This window comes from Bos indicus, chromosome 10, assembly GCF_029378745.1.
Source record: "Bos indicus isolate NIAB-ARS_2022 breed Sahiwal x Tharparkar chromosome 10, NIAB-ARS_B.indTharparkar_mat_pri_1.0, whole genome shotgun sequence".
NCBI classification, from domain to species: Eukaryota; Metazoa; Chordata; class Mammalia; order Artiodactyla; family Bovidae; genus Bos; species Bos indicus.
The window spans coordinates 54317285-54344405 of record NC_091769.1 but is presented as its reverse complement, the minus strand read 5'-3'; the positions used below and the strand labels follow the sequence as shown (position 1 = coordinate 54344405).

Below are 27121 nucleotides of genomic sequence, written 5' to 3'. Positions count from 1 at the left end.
AAAATGACTGAATCACTGTGCTGTACACCAGAAATTAATACAGCACTGTGAATCAACTATATTTCAATAAAATAAATTTAAAAAACTGTATATGCCAAACCATTAATGGCAATTGATGGAGCATATGTCAGAGGTAAGATGGAAAACTCAATTTTTATTTTATACACCTCAGTACTGTTTCAATTTTTAACCATGACCATACAATACTTTAAAAATAATAAATTAACTTTTTTGAATTAATATGCACATGGTAAGAAATTCAAAAGGTACAAAAGACATATGCTCTGCTCACCCTGTTTTTCTCTTCAGAGCTGAGCAAGGTTACCTAGTTTAGTTTTCAAGAAATATGATACACATATTTATTCTGTCATGTAAATAATTGTATAAATGGTAACACATCAAACATACTGCTCAGTACCTCAGTTTTCCACTGAGCAATATTTCTTTGTTCCATACAACATATGTATTCAAAGACACTTCATTCTTTTCAGTGACTGCATAGTATGCCATTGTATAGATGCCACCTATTACTTTAGTAATTAAAAAAATAAAAATAACAGGAAGAAAGAGAATAGGATGTCACCATCAAATCAATATAGCTTATCCTTTAAGTCTTTGACTGATCTTTCCCATTCCTCAAACAAAAACATGAAATGACATGAAAGGAAGATAGATGGATGGAAGAAAGGAGGGGAAGGGAGCAGGCAGGCCTATCTGCTCTTGGATAGTCACACAGGCATTTACATAGAACTGTCTACACTGAAGCATTATGAGAAAGGTACTAAAACAGAAGTCAGCAAATTTTTCTGTTAAGGTCCAGATAGTAAGTAGTTTTTGTTGACTATCTTGTCTCTTTTAATTTACTGTGAAAGCAGGCACAGGCAATACTTAAACAGATGGGTGAACTGTTTTAACCAGCATACAACCAGTATGTAGTCAGCCCTCCATATTTACTAATGGAATGGAAAGTGCAGAATTCCAAAAGGAAATGACCACAATATCCTTGGACACCTCTTTGTCTTCCATTGAAATGTCTCCTTTGATACAGATGAGAGAGTTAGCCACAAGGGTCCCATCAGGGCAGTGTTATGTTGGAATACTGGCTTCTGGACCCCAGAGGTAGCAAGTTTATAGTGGCTGCTGGAGTGAGAAGGTCATCTATCTCTTTGTTTAGTCAAAGTATATCAGCTCTTTTTCACATGTGTGTTGGTGACATGTGTGGTATCCCTGAAAAGGAGAAGAGTAACCCCAAGCACCCAGGACTTGGCCTGGCACTCATCAGCACAATTCAAGACAAAATCAAGACTACTTTGTAATCATGCCTAAACACAGCAAAACATGAACACTGTCCAAGCCACAAGATACCAAATATCTCCCTATATCCTGGCAGATACAAGTGACTGCTGCTTTTTGCTAATCATAGCTTTAGCCTTGCTACAGATAAGATTTAAGACATCACATCACAGAATTATCCCTGCTTCCTGATAGCATCCAATGTGAGGTCCTGCTTCCTTAAACCCTCCTGAAAATCGCCTAACACAAGTTGAAATCCTTTAAGTCTTTCATAACATACTATTACCGAGATGTTCATGGTTTGTATTCCCCTTGCTGAAATGAATAATAAACTCAACTTGTTCAATTACAAGTGTGTTCCTGATAGTCTGTGGCTGAGGGCATTGATTTATGTAATGGATATTTAGAGTCCAATGACCATGTGGATTTTCCACAACTCTGCTCCATACTGTTAGTGAGGATATTTGAAAATGGCCATACTGTAAAGTACAAAAGTCCCTTACACATTATTATGTGCAGTTTAAGACAATATTTTTCATCACAAGAAAAAAAAAAACGCGAGGTGTTATATATTAACTAAACTTACAATTTTGCAATACATAGATCAAATCATTATGTTGTACACCTTAAACTAACACAATGTATTATGTCAATTATATCTCAACAAAAATGGAGAAAAAAGACAACCTTTTATGTAAAGGTTAGATACTGAACGGAATAATGGATATGTGTGTGTGTGTGTGTGTGTGTGTGTGCAAGTGTGCATACTCAGTTGCTGCATCATGTCTGGTTCTTGCAACCCCATGAACTGTAGCCCACCAGGCTCCTCTGTCCATAGGATTTCCCAGGCAAGAATATTCCCAGGTTGCCATTTCCTTCTCCAGGGGATATTCCTGACCCAGGGATCAAATCCACATTTCCTGTATTGGCAGGCAGATTCCTGACCACTGAGCCACCAGGGAAGTCCACGTATATTTATATATAAAATACATATATAATATTTATATATAAAAATATAAAATCCTGAAGCTCCATCAAAATCTAAGAATCATCTTACTGAGTTGGATACTGGCTGGCCAGTGGCTGAATTTCCACCAACAGTGAGTCTGGCATTCAATTCTTCTGCAAGATGAGTCTGGACATCCAAGTTATTTGATGGTGGAGATGAAGGGAAGGCTTGATGGCCATACATGGTGGCTTCATCTTCTCTTATAATTTCCCAGTTCTAAAATGAACAGAAGCTTAAGCTACATACTTGAATCAATTGCTATAACATATGTCTACCAACAAGAACGAGAAAATGATTTCTACCTCAGAAGATTCTCGGTTGTCAACACTTTCTGTTTCCTCAGATATCTGCCTCCTGGTGGTAAATGCACGCTGGGCTTGCAGTTGAATGTTACCATTCTCAGCATCTGTTAGGTTGTCCCTGCATTAGAAATGTAAAAGCCATCATCCACGCCTGAAGAGAGTTAAAATGATAGCTAAAAATTCTGTGTTCATTTAGAAAGTATCCATATTAGATCAGAATTTATAGTTTGGGCCCAAAGGCTAGTTCAACATGCTCAGGTTAAGTTGTAGGCACAGCAGTACCTTCCGAGTACCTTATGGAGTTAAAAATTTTTGTGAAAATGTGTAACGTGCACAATATTTTCATTCATCACTGTACCTAGGAAAATGTCTCATGTGTATGGGCACTCAAAAATATTTGTTGAATGAATGAACACCTGAGTGTTGCATAAGTACTTTTATTACACTATTATTTAACCATGTTATTACAAGAGTAAAATCTGAAGTAGCTCTAGAAAGCTCATAAAACAGAAGCTTTTTAAGAGTTGCATATACACCTTCATGAATTAGAAAGTAACATTTTCCAGAACTGATCTTAAGCCAAGGGTCTACCCTCTAGTTTCCCATGCATGAATGCAGAAGGCAGAAGGAAAGACAGTATAAGGACACTATAATTAAAAACTTAATAGATTATAGATTAAATGGTATGTGTTTTTGATCATATACAGTAATGGGCCTGTTCTGAGAAAGGACAGTAGTAAAGGAGTGTCTGAATTTAGGAAAGGCATGGTAAATCAGACTGCATATCCTTTCCGCAGTCATTCATTAGTTATACTACTCTAGCTAGTCATGTTTAATATAGCCAGACCATAAGATCAAGAATTTTGTATAAGTATTTAATAACAAGATTACTGTTAATTTATCTAATACCATATACGCCCAGGATATTCAGAAGACCAATTCTTGCTGTACAACTGTAGTGGTCCTAAGGGAATGCCTCGTACATTTTCCCCCCAAATAAACGATTTTTGCTGGCTGAAAGCAACCTCAACCACAGTGAAAGAAATGTGATTCTGCTCAAGTCAGGCCTGCCACAATACAGGTATACAACAAGATGTTTCAGAATTTTATCATGCATTCAGTCTTGTAATCTGTATGCCATTCTACAGATCAATGCCTCTGTGACACAAAGCAGCTGGATCATCAACTTGCTTTGGAAGCATTTGAGATCAAAAAACATCTACAAAAGTGCTTGGGGATTTCCTTGGTTGTCCAGTGGTTAAGAATTCACCTTCAAATTGCAGGGACACAGGTTCAATCCTTGGTCAGGGAACTAAGATTCCACAAGCCGTGGGCAACGAAGCTGGTGTGGCACAAATAGAGAGGCCACACGCGGCATCTAGAGAAGCCTGAGCCGCAACTGCTGAGCCCACGTGCTCTACAGCCCTCACACTGGAAAAAGAGAAGCCTGTGTGTGCAGCAACGAAGACCCAACGCAGCCAAAAGTAAGAAAAAAAAGTGCTGAACCATGTGTGTGTGTTCAGTCGCTCAGTGTGTCTGACTCCTTGTGACCCCATGGACCGTAGCCCACCAGGGTCCTCTGTCCATGGTATTTTCCATGGCAAAAACAATGGAGCAGGTTGCCATTTCCTAGTCCAGGGGATCTTCCCGACCCAGGGACTGAAACCACATCTCTTGCATCTCCTTCACTGGCAGGCAGATTCTTTACCACTAGTGCCACATGGAAAGCCCCATTTATAAAAACCAGTCTGATGATAATAAAAGAAAAATATCACTGAGGAGACATAAATCAGAATACCTGAAAGGCCATTCTGTCCTTGATTCAGATACATCAGAAATTATGTACACATTGACCAGACTGGCAAATGGGTGTTTAACAAAAGAACTTATTATTGGGTCCTTTATATTTTATAAAAATTTCTGTTTTAAAAACACTGTGCTGTAGAAATCAACTTCTCATTATATTTTAGTAACAAACTAAAAAATCTCCAAGATTTTCCACCTCAGTCTAGAAAGAAAAATGTTCCTTTTGTGGCTATATAATAATTTAAAACAGAAATAACTGACAATTCATTAATATTAAAGAAGCAATCAGAAGGGTGATATTTGTAATTCAAATACTTTTTAATACTATCAAATCATTTTAAGAAAGAAACATCTAAGATAGCACTTTTTATGCCCAATGCCATAAAAAAAAATCCTAGTATTCTTACAGTCTTTGGATTCCCATACTATTATGAATCCATTTGAGTCATGACTTCATAATGGAAATCAGTGGTCAAAATGTATTCAGATTACAAACACAAAAGTCACCAGCACATACTGAAGGGTTGGTCTTTTCCACTGTGTTCTTCTAGATTCATGGTTTACATAGTAGGTCCTTCCAAGGATATCCTGTCTCTCTTCCCATCCTGGAGGTAGAGGAGAAGGTTCCTGTTGCTGCTGCAAATGGCAAGCAGCATCTGGTTGGTCCAAAACTACCCAGCCAGGCTGAAAAACAGAATGGTGACAATTAAGTTTATGCTTAATTTTTTTTAACCGTATAAATTAATGCCACTAGCACCACCTGGAAAGCCCATAAATTATGCTAAGGAAATTTTAAGAGATTGAGCATACCCAGTTTCAAAAACTACGCAGACAGAATGAGCACACTGTCAACTTTTAACACCTAACAGGAATATCTGATGATAATGAAGTTTGTTTGTTTCTTTGTTTGTTTTCAAAATGATAACACTTAGATTTTGCTTGAAAAAATTTAATTTTTTTTGAAAAAATTTAAAACATGTCTAATAGGAGAAAAAGGACTTGGAAAACTTTAAAATAAACAGCATTGGAAGACACTAAGAAATGGAGAAGCATAGTTCAACCTCACACTATTCTCTAAAATATAAACAGGGATCGTGTCTTATTGGGCATTGTCTCTCTCAGAGAGAAAGCACCTTGTTAATGGTGGAAGTAAATAACTCTCTGAAACTTGAAAAAAATTGCTGTATGAAGGTCAAACATGTAGAGGCATGATAGGGAAGGGCGAATGATTTAGAAATGGTGATTGAAAAGACATTATGATTCTCTGGTCTGACTTTTCTCTTTCTCCTCTGGACCATGGAATGGCATTTTGGTCAAGTCATAAAACAGCCAGAGAAAGAAAGTTTTGTTTTGTTTATATGCTAGGAAGGCACTGGAAATTTCCTCTGAGACTAGCAAGCGGCAAACATACAAAAAAACCTTAGCTAGAGTAGTTAGAGTAAGGAATTATTTGAAAAAAGTAGCAAGGGTTAATGACATGATTTTATACAAGAAACCTCAAAACAGAGAAGGCAGTCAGTAAAAGGTTCTGCTAAACACCGATATGGTTAGGAAGCATAAATAAACTAGCAATGAAAACTTTAAAATTCTCCTAAAAGGTACACGAGAGAAGACCTGAGTGAATGAAAAGACAATGTGATCTTGGCTAGGGAGATTTAATCTCACAAAGACATCAATTCTCCCCAAGTTAATTTATAAAGTTGTCAAGATTTAAATAAGACTACATCATGGATTTTTAATATAACATGACAAAGCCATTTTCAAGTTCAAATAGAAACAAAAACAAGCAAAAATAATCAGCACAATTCCAAAAAAGATGAGTGAAGATAAACTTTATCAGATAAAACATAACATAAACCACAATTAATTAATAGAATTGGAAAGCTAAGAAAGAGAATCCAATTTATAGAATTCAGTATATGATACAGGCATTTCAAATCTGTAGGAAGATAAGCAAATCACTTAGGAAAAAAAGGGAAAAATTATTTGCACTGCTACCTCATACCTTATAACCAGAATGTTACAGATTGAGCAATACTTAAAATGTTACAAAGTAAAACCAAAATGTATTAGAACAAATCTAGGGATATTAAAAAAGTATATTCTAGGAGTAAAAAACCATTAAGTATGACATCAAACCCAGATGGCCTGAAAGAGGCTGAGTGATTTGATTATAATCCCCCAAATTTGTACATGGCAAAAACTACTAAATAAAAGTAAAAAAAAAAAAAAAGAGAGAGAGAGAGAGAGACAAACTGGGGAACATATTTGGTACCATAATAATAGGTAAAAAATAATTTCCTTAATATATAGAGTCTTTTTTTTCTGCCTAGACATTGGGGATCTAGTACTGGAGGACTGCTGTGCCAGCCAGGTGATGGTTTAGAAGACAGAAGAGAATTCTTCCCTCTTGGAAGGTGGGGTCTGAACAGGAAGGGTCAGGGAGACCTTGGGAAGAAAACAATTGTTTTCTGGCAGCAGACAGAACAGGATAAGGCTGAAGCAGGGTTGATCTTTGGCTAGTGCCAAGGAGAGGGTTATAGACTGAGGTGGAATGGAAGGTGAGGCATAGGAGAGAGGAAGACAGACAAAATTATTCCAGGAAAAGACATATGGATGGGAAGTAAAACAGATTCCTTCTCTTTCTCCTTCTTTATTTTCTTTTTATTTCTTCCATAGGAACTGACATCTTGCTAATTTTGTTTCTTTTTATTGCCAGGAACTCCATTCTTTCTCTCTTCCCTCTACTTTTTCTCTCCATTGATGTTTACCTTCCTTCTCTCTCTCACTTTCTTTCCCTTAAATGATTATGATAGAAGATCTATATATCTAAAAATCAGTCTGTACATATCAAATCACATTTTATTTCTCTGGTCTCAATTTTAAAAGCATGTGAGTTGAATTTTTATATTTCACTCTCTTGGAAAAAAAGGACCAATTTTTAAAAATATGGTCACTGATTATTTTTCTGCAGATTAATAAAATTTATTAATAAATAGGTCCTCACTACTGCTGTAGAAGATTATAAAAATATTCAGAGCTTGGAAAATGGTACCAAAAATATTTCTTTAGAATCTTCTTAAAAGATTTCTCTATTAAAGGTTTTTTTTAATTGAATTTATGTTACTCAAGTAAACTTCTGGAGGGGAAAAAAACTAATTTAATTAAGGGCCTATTTTTTTAAAAACCTGTTTCAGTTTGAGAAGAAGTATAGTTATCCATTTGTTTACCCATTTCTAAATATAAACATTGTTTAGAAAGAATGGGTTTTCATTTTCAGTATAGAATGCCTCCCTATTAAACATGTATCAGCTAATATTCTTCACAAAATAATTTTCTAAGGATCAATGTATGTTATTTATTTACTAACCTCAAAGCTAACATGCAACCACCCACAATTTAACAGTCAAAGATGGTCAAAAAGAAAGCATTCAGAGGTACAGCAAATACAGTAGTAGTAACCACATAAAATACATAGAGCTAAACCTAAAGTTACAAGGGGTACAAAAAAAATACTACATAATTATGTACTACAGTCACACTTTACCAAACTTTATCCTACCAGGGTATACACTGCCTAAGAGTGAGCCTCTTTTGAAAATGACAACTGTTTTCTTTAAATGGTAGGATTTTATATATTCAGTCACAAACCAGATGTCAAAGACAAGACTTCTCTGGTCATTAGCTACACAGAAGATAAATAAGCACAGATTCATGTGTTTGAATTCCTAGGGCCTTTCATAAATAAACTCCTACATGCTTACATCTACTGAAATTATAAGGTGGATTCTGAGGGAATTCAAAGTTGAGACATGAGACCACAAAATGAAGCGAAGCAGCTCTACCCACAGAAACTGAACTGTGAATAAGGTACCTGTGATACATGCGTGTGGGCAAAACTTGGAGCAGGTTACCAAATAATGAAATGCTGTTAGAAATTTTTTAAGTTACTAAATAAAGAATTTTCTTTCTTTATAGCAGACATCCTTCATTTCAAACAGAATTCCATTATTCAGGTTTCCCTGTGCACTAAAATGCCAGTTAGAGAGAAAATTCTACTCAATAAATTCCTAAATTAAAAAAAAAAAAAGATTATTATATGACACATCAAAGAAAAACTAAAAAGAAAAAAAAAAGGTATCAAATAAGGGCATTAGACATGAGAGAGGATATTACGTTTCTTTGGTCACCAGAGTAATAAGGCTAACTATTTAAAGAAAAAAGTTCTTTCTTTCTGTTGTTATAGATTCCCCCACAAAGTAAAATCTCATCAGTGCATATAAAAAAAATTCCCAGGAATCTTTGTCGCAAAAGCACTGCTTGTTATCAAACTTTCTCAAGATGTTTGGGTGTGTGATGCAAAGCCCAGCCCTGGGGAAGGGTCCCTCATCCTGACAGTCCTTCTGGAGACTTTAGCAGACCCTTAATCAAAAAAGCATGACTACTGAGGAAGAGGCACACACACAACCCCTCCAAAGCAAACTGATGCCACAACAAAGGGTGCTTTCAGTCAATGTGGTTAGAATAAGGTGCTACCTTCTGATGATAATGTTTGTTAAGTGGGAACCTCAAGAGGCAAATGTTTTTGTTCCCTTTTCAGATCACAAATTTTTTGTGCTGGAAGAAACCCTAAGGGTAGCAGTACATCCTGTCACTCTGCAAAGGAAGAACCTGAAGTCCAGAGAGGGTTGAGACTCACATGGTCACTCAGCTCATAAGTGGTAGAGCTTGCGACTAGGAGGGTTCCAAATCCCTGTCCAATTCTATTCCAAATACATGTTCTCTGCCTCTTCTTCACTTATCCCAAAGGTAGGTGGCTCTGCCCAAATCCTTGACTGGACTTCCTTTTATCCTATCACCCATGAAGATGGTTAACTTCTTTTGGCCTCCAATAAATGTGGCTTTTTATTAGATCACTTATATATTTTTTTTTTCTCTCTCTCTCTTAGTCTCCTTTTCTATGAGCCCTCCCACACCCACCCCAACCATGATAGGAAAAGTAACAGGAATTACATTTCATAAAGAAGTTCCTAAGTAGCATCTTCAAATTTTCCATATATTTAACTTTAAAACAATAAATTGTGTTCTTACTTTAATAGAGGGGGCACATGACATGTTTTTAGAAAACTCTGAAAAACTACAAACAGTTAATGACTTAATTACAACAAATGCTTTCATTTATAAACATTGTAATCTCTATTCCTTAAGCTTTAAGAATGCCATCAGTAATGGCCATTCATTTCACAGAAATATCCTTAGAGGAAAGAAATGTTTAACAAATTCTTGGGTAAAATAAACAAATGTCTAGGGAAGTAATTTTTATTGCACACATTTAACTTTATTAAGCAGTTATTTTTTCTTTAGAGTATAGTAAAATAAGAAATTGGATATTTTTCTTCTTAGTTTAACCAAATATTTATAAAATCTCACCTCTAATTCCTCAGCCTGTTCTGTGTTATCGTCTTCTGAGCCACTGGTTTTAGGTAAGTAAGTCATTTTTAATCTCAGATAACCTTTAACTCTTGATTTGTGACTGTAGAAAGAAAATAATAATTCATACAACTTTAACACTAGGAAGAAAACCATTCATTCAATAAGAGTTCATTGAACATCTACTAGCTTACTAGGAGAGATTCAAGACAAGTTTCAATGCAGAAGAAAAAGGAATAGATGGTGGAGAAAAAGAAACATCCATAAATAAATAATTGTTATGAGATAAATAAGGAACTATGGAAGTTTAAGTGAAAGATCACAGAGATCTTGAAAGAGAAGCTGGCATCTGGGTTGGGCTAGAAGACTGGGGAGGATTTTGATCTATGGCAGTCAGGGAAAGGCATAAGAGTAGAGAAGAGGGCAAAAATAAGGAAATAGATGGGAAACCAGGGGTGCAGTTAAGGAAATGGAAGTAGCTGAGGTTGGCTGAATTACAGGGTATATAAAGGAGGTGGGAATGGTCCAGCTGATGAGGTCTAAGTGAAGTAGAACTTTTAGATTTTATTTTGCATAGAATTTGGAGGATAGGGAAAGGCATCCTCACAGATGTGCTTTAGGGATAATAATCTAGCCATGTTGTATAATAGAAAAGTAGAGAGCAAGGTCAGGTAACTATCTGAAACCTAATGTCTTTGACAGCTGTTTGAATCTGTCATATATTAATTTATCTAATCTACTTTCATACTGTATCTCATACCACCTCTTAGAAAAATGAGTTGTCTAAGTTAAGGGTTGCTTCCCAGAGTAGTAATATTTAATTAAAAAATTTTTTTAATTTATTTTTGCCACACCCACAGCATGTGGGATCTTAGTTCCCTGACCAGGGATCAAACCCATGCCCTCTGCATTGGGAGCATGGAGTCTTAACCATGGACCACCAGAGAAGTCCCCTCATTCATTTTTTTTTTTTTTTTGAAAACCTGTCTTTCTTAAGCTTCTAACTTAAGACCTAACTCTGTCTATTGCCCCCACCAATTCTATAATAGCATCCTGTTTACTTAGGAAATCCTTGCTTGTCATAGCTTTCTATATTGGTTTTCTGGATAATTTTTATAGATTTCAGTTATATAATAAGACATAAGGGTCCTAATTTTTCCTCCTGTCTTCAAGAGGTACTCCCCTATGCCTCTCTTAATCTTTTTAGTTGTTCTTCTCTACACAGTTCTCATGGATTTGGAAAGTATCCTTCCCTGACTGGTCAGTAAGCCCCCAGTGCTTATTTCCAGATCACTAATGTGACTCGTGTCTCCATAGTTAAGGGGGTATGAACACTCTATGACTTTTTATAAAAGATAGATACAGAAAACTTACTCAGGTAATATTTTATAGGAGGGTTTCTCTACAATGATAGGTTTTATTACGTTTTTCCAACTAGATAATAAGCCTGTGGGTTTAAATTTATTGATGTTCAAAAATAATCTAATAATGTATTTGGATAAAACTCTTTCTGCACTTGCAGCAATACCAGTGCAGACAGAAGATGTAAACTGTTACAGTGTTTTAAAGATAAAGACACCAGAAAGCATTCAACAAATTGAAAAGCAGGTTATTAGGGCAACCAAATAAGAGAAGAACTAGTTAGTTATTCTTGGTATACAGATGTCACAATCAATTCAAAATTAAAGCAAGAAAAGGGACTCACATTGCACAACTTCTACAGAAATTAAATGTGACTTTAGACAGTAAATATGAATACAGTCAAAGACCACTGTTCCCTTTATTTAAATTTATATTAAATTTATATTACAATGAATATTTAAATTTTTTAATCAAAAATTTTACTAAGTTCAATTGCATTTTCTAGTTTTAAAGAGAAAACAAATAGTTTTGCACAGATGTCGTTCCTTGGCTTTACTTTGACCTTTTTGTCAGTAAATTCCCATACATGTCTTAACTAGATTTTACTAGATTATGTGGTACAGAAGATCAAAAGGGGTTTTATTTAAAGCTTAAACTTAAAAGTTTTTGACAAAAATCAAGTAATTCAGTTTAGGAAAATGGAATTATGAACATGCTATTTGGGTTTTAAATTACAGTCTTTGCTCATGTATTTTCTCTAAATATTTGAGTTTTCTGAAATTTTTTTTAAATGAAAGTATGCAAAATGTAGTTACATTTCCTTGAAAATGTTTTTGTATCAAGTTGGATTCTTTTTTTTGGCTGTGCCATGCAGCTTAGGGGATCTTAGTTCCCCTACAGGGACTGAACCGGGGCTATGACAGTGAAAGTATGGAGTTCTAACTGCTGGACCACCAGAGAACTCCCTAGGTATTTTTTTTTTAGATAAACTGATGTTTGCAATTTTTCAAAACACAGTATGACAAAATTACACACAGTATAAGATATAAAATACATATAAAGTAATGACATATTTCATTCTTCTAGTCTGATAAATATTAGAGAGAAAAGTCTTTCCCAAAGGAGTATGATCACTTTTCTATATTTTCAGAATTTTTGTACTATGCATATATAACTGTTTTTGATTTTTTGATGTGGACCATTTTTAAAGCCCTTATTGAATTTGTTATAATATTACTTTTGTTTTATGTTATGGTTTTTAGGCTGTGAGGCATGTGAGATCTTAGCTCCCTGATCAGAGGTCAAACCTGCACCCCCTGCATTGGTAGGCGAAGTCTTAACCACTAGATCACCAGAAATTACTTTTTAATCAGAAACAGCAATAAAGCTTTAAAAAACTAATATTTAAAAGTAACTTATTTACAAAGGTTTAAACTGATTTTCCAAAGGGGCTACTGTAAAGTATAATGATATTTTTAAAAAACCTTCATAAGCTATTATTTTATATTTACTGACCTTCTTGGATGAAGAACAAAATCCTTAAATGTATATGGTCTCTCCATTCTTGGATTTTCTGTCTAGAATAAAACAGTGGGTTTTCAAGATATATCTATAACAACAAAAATATATACTTTTCAAGAATATTCATAAACTATGACTTAAGGCATAATTGAAGTTAGAAGTCAGAAAAAAGTAGATTTCGCTTATTAAATGGTTACAATTGGTGGTTTGACAATACTTTCACCTTCCTGCCCTGTAGGAATTGCTCCTGGCAGCACAAGTCAGTATAAAACTATCTGAGCAGGTGTTCGTGAGGCCAAAAGGAGGGTAAAAGCAGAAAAACACTAGAGAATGGTTAGTGTATTTGTGCCCCAAAACAATATGGAGTATGTATTCAATAAAATGTTGGCGTGGTTAGACCACAGAGGCAATTCTAGAACAAAAAAAGTAAGCAGCTTGGAAAATAAGACTGGATTAAATTCATTATTAAAAGTTTGCAATGTCTAAAGACTGTAGAGAGACAATAAACATCTGAAAAGATTGATCAAGAATTAGTACTTCTCTTTCTTACCAAGTTCAGCAGCCCTTTGTTTTTATTATTCTTTACTTCTCTGCTGCATTTGACATTGTTAAACTACCCATTACATCTAGAAACTCTTAAATTCTCATGACATCATTTCACTTGGGTCTTTTCTGTATTCTCTTGGTCTGTCTTCTTTCTCCTCTGACAGAAGCACACTGATGAACTTTCAGTGTTTGGCCTTCAACACTTTCATCCCTCTCATTTGGACAGCCCATCCTTCTCAGAGATTCTGCAGTTACCTCAGCAGTGATAACTCTCAATCCTTCCAGACCCTTTTCCCTACACAATTTATTTTTATACCTCTTCAGTTGCCTGCTTTAAGTTTCATTTTTCTTGTTTTCAACTGATATGCAATACGGCCAAAAATAAACTTACCATATCTTAAAAAAAAAAAAAAGGCTTTCCTCCTACTCTTTTTGCTTGAGATACCACCCTTATCTCCCAAGTTCAACATGTATTATCTTTACTTTCTGCTTCTTTTGCTTTTTTCAACTGGAGCTCCTGGTCCAATAATATCACGTAATGAAATATCTCCTGAATCTGTTTTCTTCTGTTGCTGTATGGTTGGTCCATATTCAGTTTCATGCCCACGTTGTTGTAATTGATCAACTTCTTTCTGTGAAACTAAGCTTTCCCCAGTCTAGTTTTTCAGTAAAATATTTTCAAAATGATCTCCCTCAAACAACGCTTTCAGGATGTCAACCAACTTCAGGGGCTCTCTATTTCTTTCTTTTTTTAAAAAAATTCAGGCCCTTGTCATACCTTCTAAGTTCACTTAGGCCTTTTTTTAAAAAATTAAAATTTGTATTTTATATTGGAATATATCCAATTAACAATGTTGTGATACTTTCAGATGCACAGCAAAGTGACCCAGCCGTACATATAGTATTTCCAATCTGCCCCCAGTTCCCTTCCCGACTCTATTTCTTAGTGGGTTTCATATAAGGGAATCTTAAAATTAAAACGGAAAATTGAGATGTTTTCAGAAAATAAGAGGCTCAAGAATTAACAGCAGTATACACTTTACAAATCAAATACTTACATTTACTATATTGTGTATCTGTTAAGGATTTATTAAAATAAAAAGAATAAACATTAGAATGTAAAATCATGGACATCTATACCAACCGGTAATGGATAAAGAGGAACATCCACTTGACCTAAGAAATCATCTCTTGTCTACCAAAGAAAAAAGAAAAAAATAACATTAGTAATATGCTTGATCTTTCTGGAAAACTTTGATAGCTATTGTCATCATTCATAAAAATATATAGAAGTTTTTTTGTGTTTCTTTGTTTAACCCTATGAAATATTTACGAAAAAATCAATGGAAAATAAAAGGTGATACGGTACAACTTCTGGTAATGGCAGAATAGACTAAATTACATTGAGCCTTCTGAAGATAACAACTATATACTCTGAAAATATATTAAACAACTATTTGAAAGCAACACAGAATGACCAAAAGCAAGCAGAAACTAGAAAGGAGTCAGTCCTTGAAAGAATGAACTGTACTAGGTAGGATTCCTGTTTATATGGCTTTTCACCTGGCAGTACTCCACAATTCATCTGAATGACTGGAACTCACAGAGAAATCAGAAATCTTACTCAATTGAGGAGTCTGAAAACTTAAAGTCAACAGTCTAACTGGAAAGTGAGGGGGACAACTCCCAAAAGGAAGAAGCCATAAGAGTCCCTCCAGATCTATGTATAAACTCCACCCAAATTCCTAAAGGCTGAAAGAACTCAGCATAGATTTCATAGTTGATGTTTTCCTAGGGAAGCTAGCATTTAGAATTCAGTTACCAACCCGCTACAACAAAAATCAACACTTTTCAGGGAAAGATGATCAAACTCAATGTCTTCTTCATCATGTGCCACTTACACAGTCTTATATACAATAAAAGTCACTGAGCATACTAAGAAATAGAAAAATAGGACTCAGAAGCAAAAGGTAATTAATAGAAACAGACAACAAGATAATCCAGATCTTGGAACTGGCAGAAAGGAAAATTAAAAGTAACTATTACAGAGATGTTCAAGGACATAAAATGGAAAATAAGGTCAAAATAAACAAATATATGAGGAATCTATAAAAGAAATGAAAAATATAAAATGAAATAGGAATTATAAAAGTGAGTTAAATGTATAGCTTGAAATACATATATAACTAATAAATAGAATATAGGAATTGAAGATCAGTAGATCGGCTTAACATATGATTGAAAATGACTAGAGAAAAGTTCTGTGAACCTAAAGATACATCAATAGAATTTACATAATATAAAAAAAGAGGACTTGTGGTAAAATACCAAGCAGTGTAATATATATGGCAGTGAAGTTCCAGAAAGGAGAAGGGGGGAAGGCAAAGAGAAGAGAAAAAGAGAGAGACAGAGAAAGAAGATAAGGCAGAAAAATATTTTCAGAATAAAGTCACCAGCTTCTCCAAATATTAACATCTCACATAACCCTAGCACAATGATCAAAACTAGGCAAACCCCCTGGTGGCTCAGATGGTAAAGCGTCTGCCAGCAATGCGGGAGACCCGGGTTCAATTCCTGGGTTGGGAAGATCCCCTGGAGAAGGAAATGGCAGTCCACTCCGGCACTCTTGCCTGGAAAATCCCTTGGACAGAAGAGCCTGATAGGCCACAATCCATGGGGTCGCAAAGAGTCGGACACGACTGAGTGACTTCACTTCATTAACAGTTCTGTTTATTCAATCTTTTATTCTTAAGCTTGTTTAATTGTTAAAAAAAAAAAACCCTATATATATAACAGACTGTAAATATCTGTCACCCATAATCAATTTATGAGTGGCACTGGTGGTAAAGAACCAGTCTGGCCATGCGGGAGACAGAAGAAATGCAGATTCGATCCCTGGGCCGGGAAGATCTCTTGGAGGAGGGCATGGCAACCCACTCAGTACTCTTGCCTGGAGAATTCCCTTGGACAGAAGAGATGGGTCAGGTTACAGTCCATAGGGTTGCAAAGAGTCAGACACAACTGAAGCAACTTAGCACACATGCAGGCTTACAAAAACCTTGACCCTCTGATCCTAGTTCCTCCTCTTCCAATCTTAGTTCCCCAGGGGAACTAGGATTAACCGTTAAGTAACTTCTCTGAGACTTTCTTGCATGTATCCATCCACATACTTAATTTTTTAAAAATTGAGAAATAACTGACGTGCAACATTTTAAGTTTCAGATGTACAACATAATGATTCAATATTTGTATACACTGCAAAATAATCACCATTACAAAATTAGTTAACATTGGTCACCATGCATAGTTACAGACTTTTTCTTCTTATGATGAGAACTTTTAAGATTTACTCTCAGCAACTTTAAAATATGTGATACAGTATTATTAGCTATAGTTACCATGCTGTACAGTAAGTCCTCAAGACTTATTTATTTTAAAACTGTGAGTGTGTATCTTTTGACTCCCTTTACCGATTTACCCGACTCCTCATCTCCTGCCTCTGACAACCATCAATCTTTTCTGCATAAGCTTGGTTTTTGCTTGTTTTGTTTTTAGATTCCACATATAGGTGAGAGCATACATTATTTGTCTTTCTCTGAGTTATTTCACTTTGCATAATGCCATCAAGGTCCATCCATGGTGTTGCAAATGGCAAGATTTAATTCTGTTCTTATGGCTGAATAATATTCCATGGGGTGTGTGTGTGTGTGTTTTTGAATATGAGAGTGCATATATCTTTTCAAGTGAGTATTTTTTTCTTCTTTGGATAAATACCCCAAAATGGAATGGCTAGATCATATGGCAGTTCTAGTTTCAATTTTTTTTAGAAATCTCCATACTGTTTTTCATAGTGGCTGTACCAGTTTACATTCCCACCAACAGTGCATAAGGGTTCCTTATCTCGGCATTGTTGGTGGCACTTGTTACTAGCACTTGTCTTTTTGAAAATAGGCATTATGACGTGTGTGAGATTATATATCTCATTATACTTTTGATTTGCCTTTTCCTTATCAGTTATAATGAACATCTTTTCAGGTGTCTGTTGGCCATATGTATGTCTTCTTTGGAAAAACATCTATTTATATCCTTTGTCCATTTTTAAATTGGATTGTTTGCTTTTTGCTATTGAGTTGCATAAAAAAACCAGGAATAACATTAACTAATCTACAGATCTTACTCAAATTTCACAAACTATCATACTAATCTTGGTCCAGGGTTCAATCTAGGATCATACATTACATTTAATTGCCATGTCTCCTTAGTTTCTTAATCTGGAAAGTACCTCAGTCTCTTTGTTATTCATAATCTTGACATTTTAAAAGAGTACTGGCTAATTATAGGATATTCCTCAATTTGGGTTTGTGTATTGTTTCTTCATGGCTGAATTTAGGTTATGCATTTTTTGGTAAGAATACTATAAAAATGCTGTTGGTGCACTTCTCAATGAATCATATCAGCAGGCAAAAACCCTGAATCTTACACATTATGGACAGTTAAAGATGATTAACTATTTGAGGAAAGTTTTTTACAAGAAAAAAAATAAGAGACCTAATCCAAAAAACAAGCAGCAAGAAGGGAGTCAAATGAATAAGAATTAAGTCAGACTGCAGGAGAAATACTTGAGAAAAACTAATGTTCTTGGAGATAAGAGACAAACATCTAGCAAATAGGATAAAAAGTTATATATATATAAAAAGAAGCAATTAAAAAACAAGAAAGAACTCTTGGGAATTAAACATTATCTGAAAATAAATGTTTAAGCTAGAGTTAAAGAAATTTCTCAGAAAGCAGAACTAAAACATCAAAGAAAAAGACTGCAGAATTCCCCAAGTAAGGAAATTACAGGATAAATTCTAAACATCAACTTCTAAGTAGCAGGCATTCCAGAAAGAAAAAAAAATACAGGGAAGGAATAATCAAAGAGGCATTTTAAGAAATTTTCCTTATACTCAAGAAAATGAATTTTGACAGTGGAAGGCCTCACTGAGTATTAAGGAAAATGGTTGAAGAAAAGACCCACAGCAAGGCACATCACTGTGACATTTCAAAGCACCAGAGATAAAGAAATTCCAAGAGCTTTGAGAGATACAAAACAGATCATACTCCAAACTGAAAGACAAGAAATAATGCTTTCAAAATTCTGAGAGGGAAAAAAAAAAAGTATCCTGCACAGAATTCTATACCCAGCCAAAATATCTTTTCCAATAATGAAAGCAGAATAAAGACACTGGTGTTCTAAGGTAATAGAAGATATATTTTGCCAAAAATGAGGGAGTACAACATGGTAAGGAAAGATGCAGAGGATTCAAGACAGGAGACAAGAAAAAAGAATCTCTAACAGGGTTTTGTGAGGATTAAATTATTTAATATACACAAAGTACTTTGCATAAAACATAGTAGGCAGTAAGAGTTGGACTGTGAAGAAAGCTGAGTGCCAAAGAATTGATGCTTTTGAACTGTGGTGTTGGAGAAGACTCTTGAGAGTCCCTTGGACTGCAAGGAGATCCAACCAGTCCATTCTGAAGGAGATCAGCCCTGGGATTTCTTTGGAAGGAATGATGCTAAAGCTGAAACTCCAGTACTTTGGCCACCTCATGCGAAGAGTTGACTCATTGGAAAAGACTCTGATGCTGGGAGGGATTGGGGGCAGGAGGAGAAGGGGACGACAGAGGATGAGATGGCTAGATGGCATCACTGACTCGATGGACGTGAGTCTGAGTGAATTCCAGGAGTTGGTGATAAACAGGGAGGCCTGGCATGCTGCAATTCATGGGGTCGCAAAGAGTTGGACACGACTGAGTGACTGAACTGAACTGAAGAATTCAATAAATGTTAGCCATTATATTTGAAATGCTAGATATTATCATGAAACTTCTGCTCTCTTTACCATGGACCCATCCTTGGACATTTCAAATAGATACATACCATTAAAGAAGCATGACTGGAGAAGAAAGCCTAGCAAATTAGCTTAGTTTAGGGGCATATTCCTATTCTTGAACATGAACTGATGATAATTTTTGAAATGGACAAGTTGCCTTTAATGATACCCTCAAGGCTATGCTGTGGTATATTTCTTTTTTTGTTTTTATGGCAAGCAGATGTTATATCCCATAAATTTGATCTTTAAGAAGCTATGAATAACAAAGTAAAACACAACAAAATACAGTTAAATTTCAATCAGGATAACTGAGGGATAAAATATTTTGGTTAACTGAATTATCTAATAGGTTAGGCTTAACCAGGTAAAGAAACAAAACATTTTTGGTGGATTTAGTCTTACTGAATAGCCCTGGCAACAGTAAACTGAATTCAGTGAGCATCTATCTGTTTGATGATTCATGATCTTTTAGTGCTTCAAAAACATTGATGTGGTCCCTTATCACTAGAGTAACACACATAGAGAACAGGGTTTCTTAACTTGGGCACTATTGACAATATAAGGCAGATAAACTTTTTGTTGCTGTGGGGTCTGTTCCATGCGCTGAAGGATGTTTAGCAGCATCCTGAAAGGGCAACCCACTCCAGTACTCTTGCCTAGAAAATTCCATGGATGGAGGAGCCTGGTGGGCTACAGTCCATGGGGTCACAAAGAGTTGGACACTACTGAGCAACTTCACGACATCATGAGGTCTCTACCAATTAGATGCCAGTAGCACTCCTCCATCAGTTGTGATGACCAAAAATGTCTCCTGGCATTGCCAAATGTCCTTTGGGTAGCAAAACTGTCCCTGGTTGAGAACCACTGCTATAAAACAGAATGTCTCAACCAATGAGCAAAAGACACTCCACTTTAAAAAACAATGGCTTTACTGAGATATAATTCATATCCTATACAATTCAACCACTTAAAGTTTGCAATCAATTTTAGAACATTTTCATCACCCCCAAAAGAAAATCCATATCTATCAGTAGTCACTCCCCATTTCCCTCCTCTTTCTTTAGCCCCAGGCAACCACCAATCTACTTTATGTCTCTATGGCTTTACCTATTCTGGACATTTCACATTAATGAAGTCCTACATATGAGGTTCTTTATGACTGGCTTCTTTCACTTACAAGAAATGTTTTCAAGGTTCATTCATGTTGTAGCAAGTATCAGCACTTATTTCTTTTTTACTGCTAAATATTACATTATACGGACATATCATATTGTTTATCTGTTGATTAAATTTGGACTGTTCCCATTTTTTGGCAATTATAAATCAGACTGTTATGAATATTCTAGTACAAGTTTTAGTACTGACACATGATCTCATTTTTCTTGGGTATATTCTTAGGAGTAGAGTTTCTGAGTAATTTGGTATCTCTTTAATCTTCTGAGGGACTGCCAGACTTTCCAAAGTGGTTGCACCTTTTACATTCCCATCAGTACTGTAGGAAGGTTTTTGATTTCTCTATATCCTTGCCAATACTTATTATTATCTATCTTTTTGATACAGCCCTCCTAGAAGGTGTGAAGTGATATCTCTGCTGAGCACATTTTCATGTTTATTGTGCTCCTTAGTTCTTAAAACCTCTTTGTTATTATAAATCTTTCCTAGAGATTCAGTCTCCATTACAGAGGCAGTGCCTGGTCACTGTGGGACAGAAAGAAAACATCTTATCCCATATTCCTTTTTTCACTGATTGCACTGTGTGAATAAGAGCATAGAGCAAAAAATTCCATATCCTGAAACGTTCCCTGTCTCAAGTATTTCTGATATGTAAAAATGCATTTTAGAAAGTTCTTGCAACAAATCTTCCTTCTTTAAAAGAGGTGATCTAAAATGAGCTTCTTAACATCTACTTAAAATGAAATGATCCCAAAGAACCATATTTCTAACACTGGAAGAATGAACACATTTTCCAAACTAAAAATCAATGTGCATGGTCTGAGGCGATGGAGAATACAAAACTTGGAACTATCCTGGAAAGTCTGGGACATATGGTTACTATAAATATAGGACAATTAGAGGTTCTTTTTCCATTTACAAAGAAAAAGCAATAGTTTAAAATTCATTCCTATGAAGGCAAGTCAGTCTGTGATGTTCATTAATGTTTCCCTAGCCAACCAATTGTTCCAAACTGAATATTCAAGCCTTTCTTTGTAAGAATTATTTCCTATATTGAACTGCATACAGCTCACTTCATAAAGCAAATTTGCATTTGGTAAAACAGAAGTCATTTAAGAATGCCTGAAAATCTGAGAAAGAATTTAGAACAGCAGGTGATTTTAAACAACCATCTAGGGTACAGTTTAGTCAGCAAAAAACACTTTTTCCAATATCTAAAGATACAAATTTTAATCTCTTAGAACAATTTTTGTAATATTAAAAGATAAAAATCCAAATTGCTATTTTTGCAAAACTTCAATTAGAACTATATACATGGCTCTAAGTTTATCAAGACAAACATTAACTCTGATAAACCTGCAGAGCTGCTGAATGCTCTGCTTTACAAGAAACTAACGTTATAAAAAAAAAGTCAAAATTTTAAAAACAGGTATGTTAAAGTGTCATAGCTTTGAAGAATACTTGGCTTTAAAAAGTGTTTCTACTAAATCTGAGTTACAGATAACTTCCCAGGGTAAATCTACTGTACAGAGCAAAATATTAAAGGAAGAATCACTTCCTTATAATCAGAGCCAAGCAACAGAGCCAAAGTTTTCTGCTGTAATATCCAACTTTTCATTTCAATCATACATTTTAATCACTAAAAATGAACTTTACCCCTGGTATTAAATATAACATAGTTTCAATTTTCAGATTTAGCTATCATCAAGTCTATTATCAGCAATTTATAATCAAGATAATTTTTCAAGTTCATTTTAAAACAACACACACAGGGTACAAAATTAAAAGAAAAAAATTCCTAGCCTCCATCCATCTAACTCTACACTCTGTCCACCCAGAGAAAATAGCTGTTATTTTTTGTGTTTGGTGTGTCTGAAACCATTCAGAGTGATCTCTGATACACTCTTATGTATCTTGATTTTTTGCTCTTCAATATCTCTAACGCCTTGTCCAATCTTGGTCCACAAAGAGATATTTTACATATTTGATGGGGATATAGTATATGCCAATGTATGGAATACTGAAACTTATTTAGCTAGTTCAGATATTTAGGTTGTTTCTGTCTTTTGCCCAGGGCTTCCCAGGTGGCACAGTGGTAAAGAATCCAACTGCCATTGCAAGAGATACAAGAGATGTGGGTTCTATCCCTGGGTTGGGAAGGTCCCCTGATCAGGAAGATCCCCTGGAATAGGAAATGGCAACCCACTCCAGGATTCTTGGCTGAAAAATTCCATGGACAGAGGAGCCTGGTGGAGTCCCAAAGAGTTGAACACAACTGAGCATACACACACAAGCAATGCTTCAACAAATAAAGTTGTATTTATAATTTTTCATATATACCCAAGATAATTTTTATTTTGTATAATAATAAATACTACACTAAACTAACCTGAACTAATCTGAAATGGAAGCAGATCTCAATGACTGACTGGATGTTACAGAAGGAAGTAGTGTCCTGAGTAAACTGAAAAGCACATGTAAGTTTTCAAAGATAAGATCAAGATAAAAGATTTAAGATAGTTTGCATTTACATGAATATCTTGCTCAATAACTACTGTCTTCACACAGCAGCTTTCAAATTTTCTATGCGAAAATGTCATGATTCTTCTGCAGAGATCACTAATAGCCTAAAAAAAATTAACTGGGGCAGGCAGTGAAAAAGAAACAAATTCCTATCTATAAAAGGCTCAAGCCATGATTGATTATATTGCAACAGATCAAGAATTATTTCAGAGATCACAAAAGAGAAGAGTAGAATTTAAAACTCTGAACCTGAGACACTAAAGTGAAATTATCTAAAAACCTCTTTGTATAAGGTAAAATTTAAACTCTCATTCTACTATTTATCTTAAGAGGATAAATGTTTTCTTGATTTGAACACATGAAAAGTCAATATTTTGACACAGAGGATATTAGCACATGTGAATCTCTGAGAAAAATAAGCAGAACGTTTATGAATGGACTCATTTACAGTGTTTTTTAAAAAAAACAAGAAACCATATATTTCCTGCTTTCAAAATTTTATAAAACTATTATTTTTAATGAATATCCTTACTCTCAAAATTCATACTATATGAATGTATACCACATCCTAAATATTATAATTAAACAAGGATTATGAAAATCATGCTAAATTCAACTTAACTATTTTCTCATACATACAAATCTTAGTAAGTAAAACTGCTGTTTCCTTCACTTTTTACAGTTTCTACTTTCCCTCTTACTGACTCACTCTATATTATGATCTGCTTATTTTACACATCTTTCTGGAAGTTCAAGATTTATTGATTTAATCGTTTTTAGTATGTTGAGGGGAAAATGGTGTTAGCTAAACAAACAGTATAATCTGATCTATGCTATAAAATCACAGTGCTGTGGAGACTGGATGTCTTTGCTTAAAGCAAACACTCACCACACCAAACTCGTGACTTGCTCTGGCTAGCCAGCCTGTCTGGCAGATTTAACTGTAAGACACAAACTGTACTTGTTCTTTGATAATAGCTTCATACTGCTTGAAAATTTCAGTACTTGCATCCTACAGCCTTTAGCAACTCTCAAATTTTAAAAGGGATTTTAACCTAACAGATGGGGGTAGGAAGGGAGTCCAGGGAAGCCACTGTCTAAATTAGTTTCACTTTGAATTTTCCTCCTCTGAATTTCAGTTTCTTTGGAGGACTCTAGAATCTTTGCAGACTTGTGAAAGCTGAAGATTTACCTTGACCTGTTCCTCTATCTTTACATCCTTTGAAATGTAGTTTGTAATTTACTGTGAGGCTTTTCAAACAAAAACCATTTTAAAAATACAGTATTGTATAGCTTACAGAACTCCACTCAGTGCTCTGTGGTGACCTAAATGGGAAGAAAATTTAAAAAAAAAAAAAAGGAGGATATGTGCATATATATAGCTGATTCACTTTTCTATGCAGCAGAAATGAATACAATGTTGAAAAGCAACTATATAAAAAAATTAATTATAAAATAAACATTAAATAAACAGCATATGGTATAGAAGAGAAGGCATCTAAAGCAGGAGTAAACAGTTATCAGGTTGTACTACATATTAGGCATAAACAGGATTTCATAATAATTTTCAAAATTAAATTTTAATATATCTAACCTAATTTTATAAGCAATTTACATTGTATGTATGTCCCTAAACCAGAGAACTAAAGGAGTGAAGAAGGTTTTGCATTTATTACAACTTCCCCTCCTTCAAAAGAGATGAAGGGCTCATCAATTTTTCCCATAGTTTCGCATTTGCATTTCTAAACAAAGGAAAATAAGAGGACAAAATATATAAAGTTATAATTCAATGAGGAAACACCCACAGCTAGACAACTCATAAAAGGGGTAAGGATCTTCCTTTCAGAGAGAAAAACATTCATTCTTGATTAAAAATAGACACAGAGATTCACTCTTTTGAGCTTCAATAAATTATGATACTACTTCTTTTCTTTCTAGGAATGTCTGCCAAGCTACCAGGGAAAGAAAAAAGGCAAACATTTGAGAAGATGGAAGCTAATATTCCCTAGAGAACTGTACCTGTAGTTTAAATGAGAAACTAGCAAATGGCTGTCAATGTTGAGAAAGATATATTGACTATAAATCTAAGAAACCAAAGAGCTGTGTAAAATCTCAGATATTTAATTTAAAAATGAGTTAAGTTCTAGAAGATGAACTAATATCATCCTTTTAAAATGGATCAATGAAGCTGTGACAGTTGAGAAAGCAGTCAAGATGCTTCTGTTTCCAACCTAACACTTTCCAAAGTTTCGGGTTGAGTTAGTCCATTCAAGATGTTTTCAAAGCTCAGAGTGTCAGAATCACCTGGAGGGCTTTTTAAAGATAGATCACTGCCAGAATCACCTGGAGGGCTTTTTAAAGATAGATCACTGCCTCCTTCCTCTTAAGTGATACTCAGACAGCCAATCCAGTAGTCACTCCTCAGTTCAGTTCAGTTCAGTTCAGTCACTCAGTCGTGTCAGACTCTTTGCAACCCCATGAATCGCAGCACGCCAGGCCTCCCTGTCCATCACCAACTCCCGGAGTTCACCCAAATTCTTGTGCATTGAGTCGGTGATGTCATCCAGCCATCTTATCCTCTGTATTCCCCTTCTCCTCCTGCCCCCAATCCCTCCCAGCATCAGGGTCTTTTCTAGTGAGTCAATTCTTCGCATGAGGTGGCCAAAGTATTGGAGTTTCAGCCTCAGTCCTTCCAATGAACACCCAGGACTGGTCTCCTTTAGAATGGACTGGTTGGATCTCCTTGCAGTCCAAGGGACTCTCAAGAGTCTTCTCCAACACCACAGTTCAAAAGCATCAATTCTTCGGCACTTAGCTTTCTTCACAGTCCAACTCTCACATCCATACATGACCACTGGAAAAACCATAGCCTTGACTAGACGAACATTTGTTGGCAAAGTAATGTCTCTGCCTTTGAATATGCTATCTAGGTTGGTCATAACTTTTCTTCCAAGGAGTAAGTGTCTTAATTTCATGGCTGCAATCACCATCTGCAGGGATTTTGGAGGCCCTAAAAATAAAGTTTGACACTGTTTCCACCGCTTCCCCATCTATTTCCCATGAAGTGATGGGACCGGATGCCATGATCTTTGTTTTCTGAATGTTGAGCTTTAAGCCAACTTTTTCACTCTCCTCTTTCACTTTCATCAAGAGGCTTTTTAGTTCCTCTTCACTTTCTGCCATAAGGGAGGTGTCATCTGCATATCTGAGGTTATTGATATTTCTCCCGGCAATCTTGATTCCAGCTTGTGCTTCTTCCAGCCCAGCATGTTTCATGATGTACTCTGCATATAAGTTAAATGAACAGGGTGACAATATACAGCCTTGACGTACTCCTTTTCCTATTTGGAACCAGTCTGTTGTTCCATGTCCAGTTCTAACTGTTGCTTCCTGACCTGCATACAGATTTCTCAAGAGGCAGGTCAGGTGGTCTGGTATTTCCATCTCTTTCAGAATTTTCCACAGTTTATTGTGATCCACACAGTCAAAGACTTTGGCATAGTCAATAAAGCAGAAATAGATGTTTTTCTGGAGCTCTCTTGCTTTTTGATGATCCAGCGGATGTTGGCAATTTGGTCTCTGGTTCCTCTGCCTTTTCTAAAACCAGCTTGAACATCAGGAAGTTCACGGTTCACATATTGCTGAAGCCTGGCTTGGAGAATTTTGAGTATTACTTCACTAGCATGTGAGATGAGTGCAACTGTGCGGTAGTTTGAGCATTCTTTGGCATTGCCTTTCTTTGGGATTGGAATGAAAATGGACCTTTTCCAGTCCTGTGGCTACTGCTGAGTTTTCCAAATTTGCTGGCATATTGAGTGCAGCACTTTCACAGCATCATCTTTCAGGATTTGGAATAGCTCCACTGGAATTCCATCACCTCCTCTAGCTTTGTTCATAGTGATGCTTTCTAAGGCCCACTTGACTTCACATTTCAGGATGTCTGGCTCTAGGTGAATGATCACTCCATCGTGATTATCTGGGTTGTGAAGATCTTTTTTGTACAGTTCTTCTGTGTATTCTTGCCACCTCTTCTTAATATTTTCTGCTTCTGTTAGGTCCATACCATTTCTGTCCTTTATCGAGCCCATCTTTGCATGAAATGTTCCCTTGGTATCTCTAATTTTCTTGAAGAGATCTCTAGTCTTTCCATTGCTGTTGTTTTCCTCTATTTCTTTGCATTGATCACTGAGGAAGGCTTTCTTATCTCTCCTTGCTATTCATTGGAACTCTGCATTCAGATGCTTATATCTATCCTTTTCTCCTTTGCTTTTCGTTTCT

At 35.6% G+C, this 27121-nt stretch overlaps 1 protein-coding gene across 4 annotated transcripts in view; it reads right to left on the bottom strand.

Annotated features, from left to right (window-relative positions):
- Positions 1-27121, bottom strand: part of NEDD4 (NEDD4 E3 ubiquitin protein ligase) — a 145974-nt gene that overhangs the window by 37440 nt on the left and 81413 nt on the right. For all 4 annotated transcript variants that reach the window (XM_019968787.2, XM_070797500.1, XM_070797499.1 and 1 more), the window contains 6 exons: positions 14414-14464; positions 12718-12779; positions 9841-9943; positions 4928-5094; positions 2605-2722; positions 2351-2518 (listed from right to left, as the gene is read on the bottom strand). In XM_019968787.2, the coding sequence (XP_019824346.2) occupies positions 2351-2518; positions 2605-2722; positions 4928-5094; positions 9841-9943; positions 12718-12779; positions 14414-14464 (669 nt within the window). The remainder of the gene's footprint in view (positions 1-2350; positions 2519-2604; positions 2723-4927; positions 5095-9840; positions 9944-12717; positions 12780-14413; positions 14465-27121) is intronic.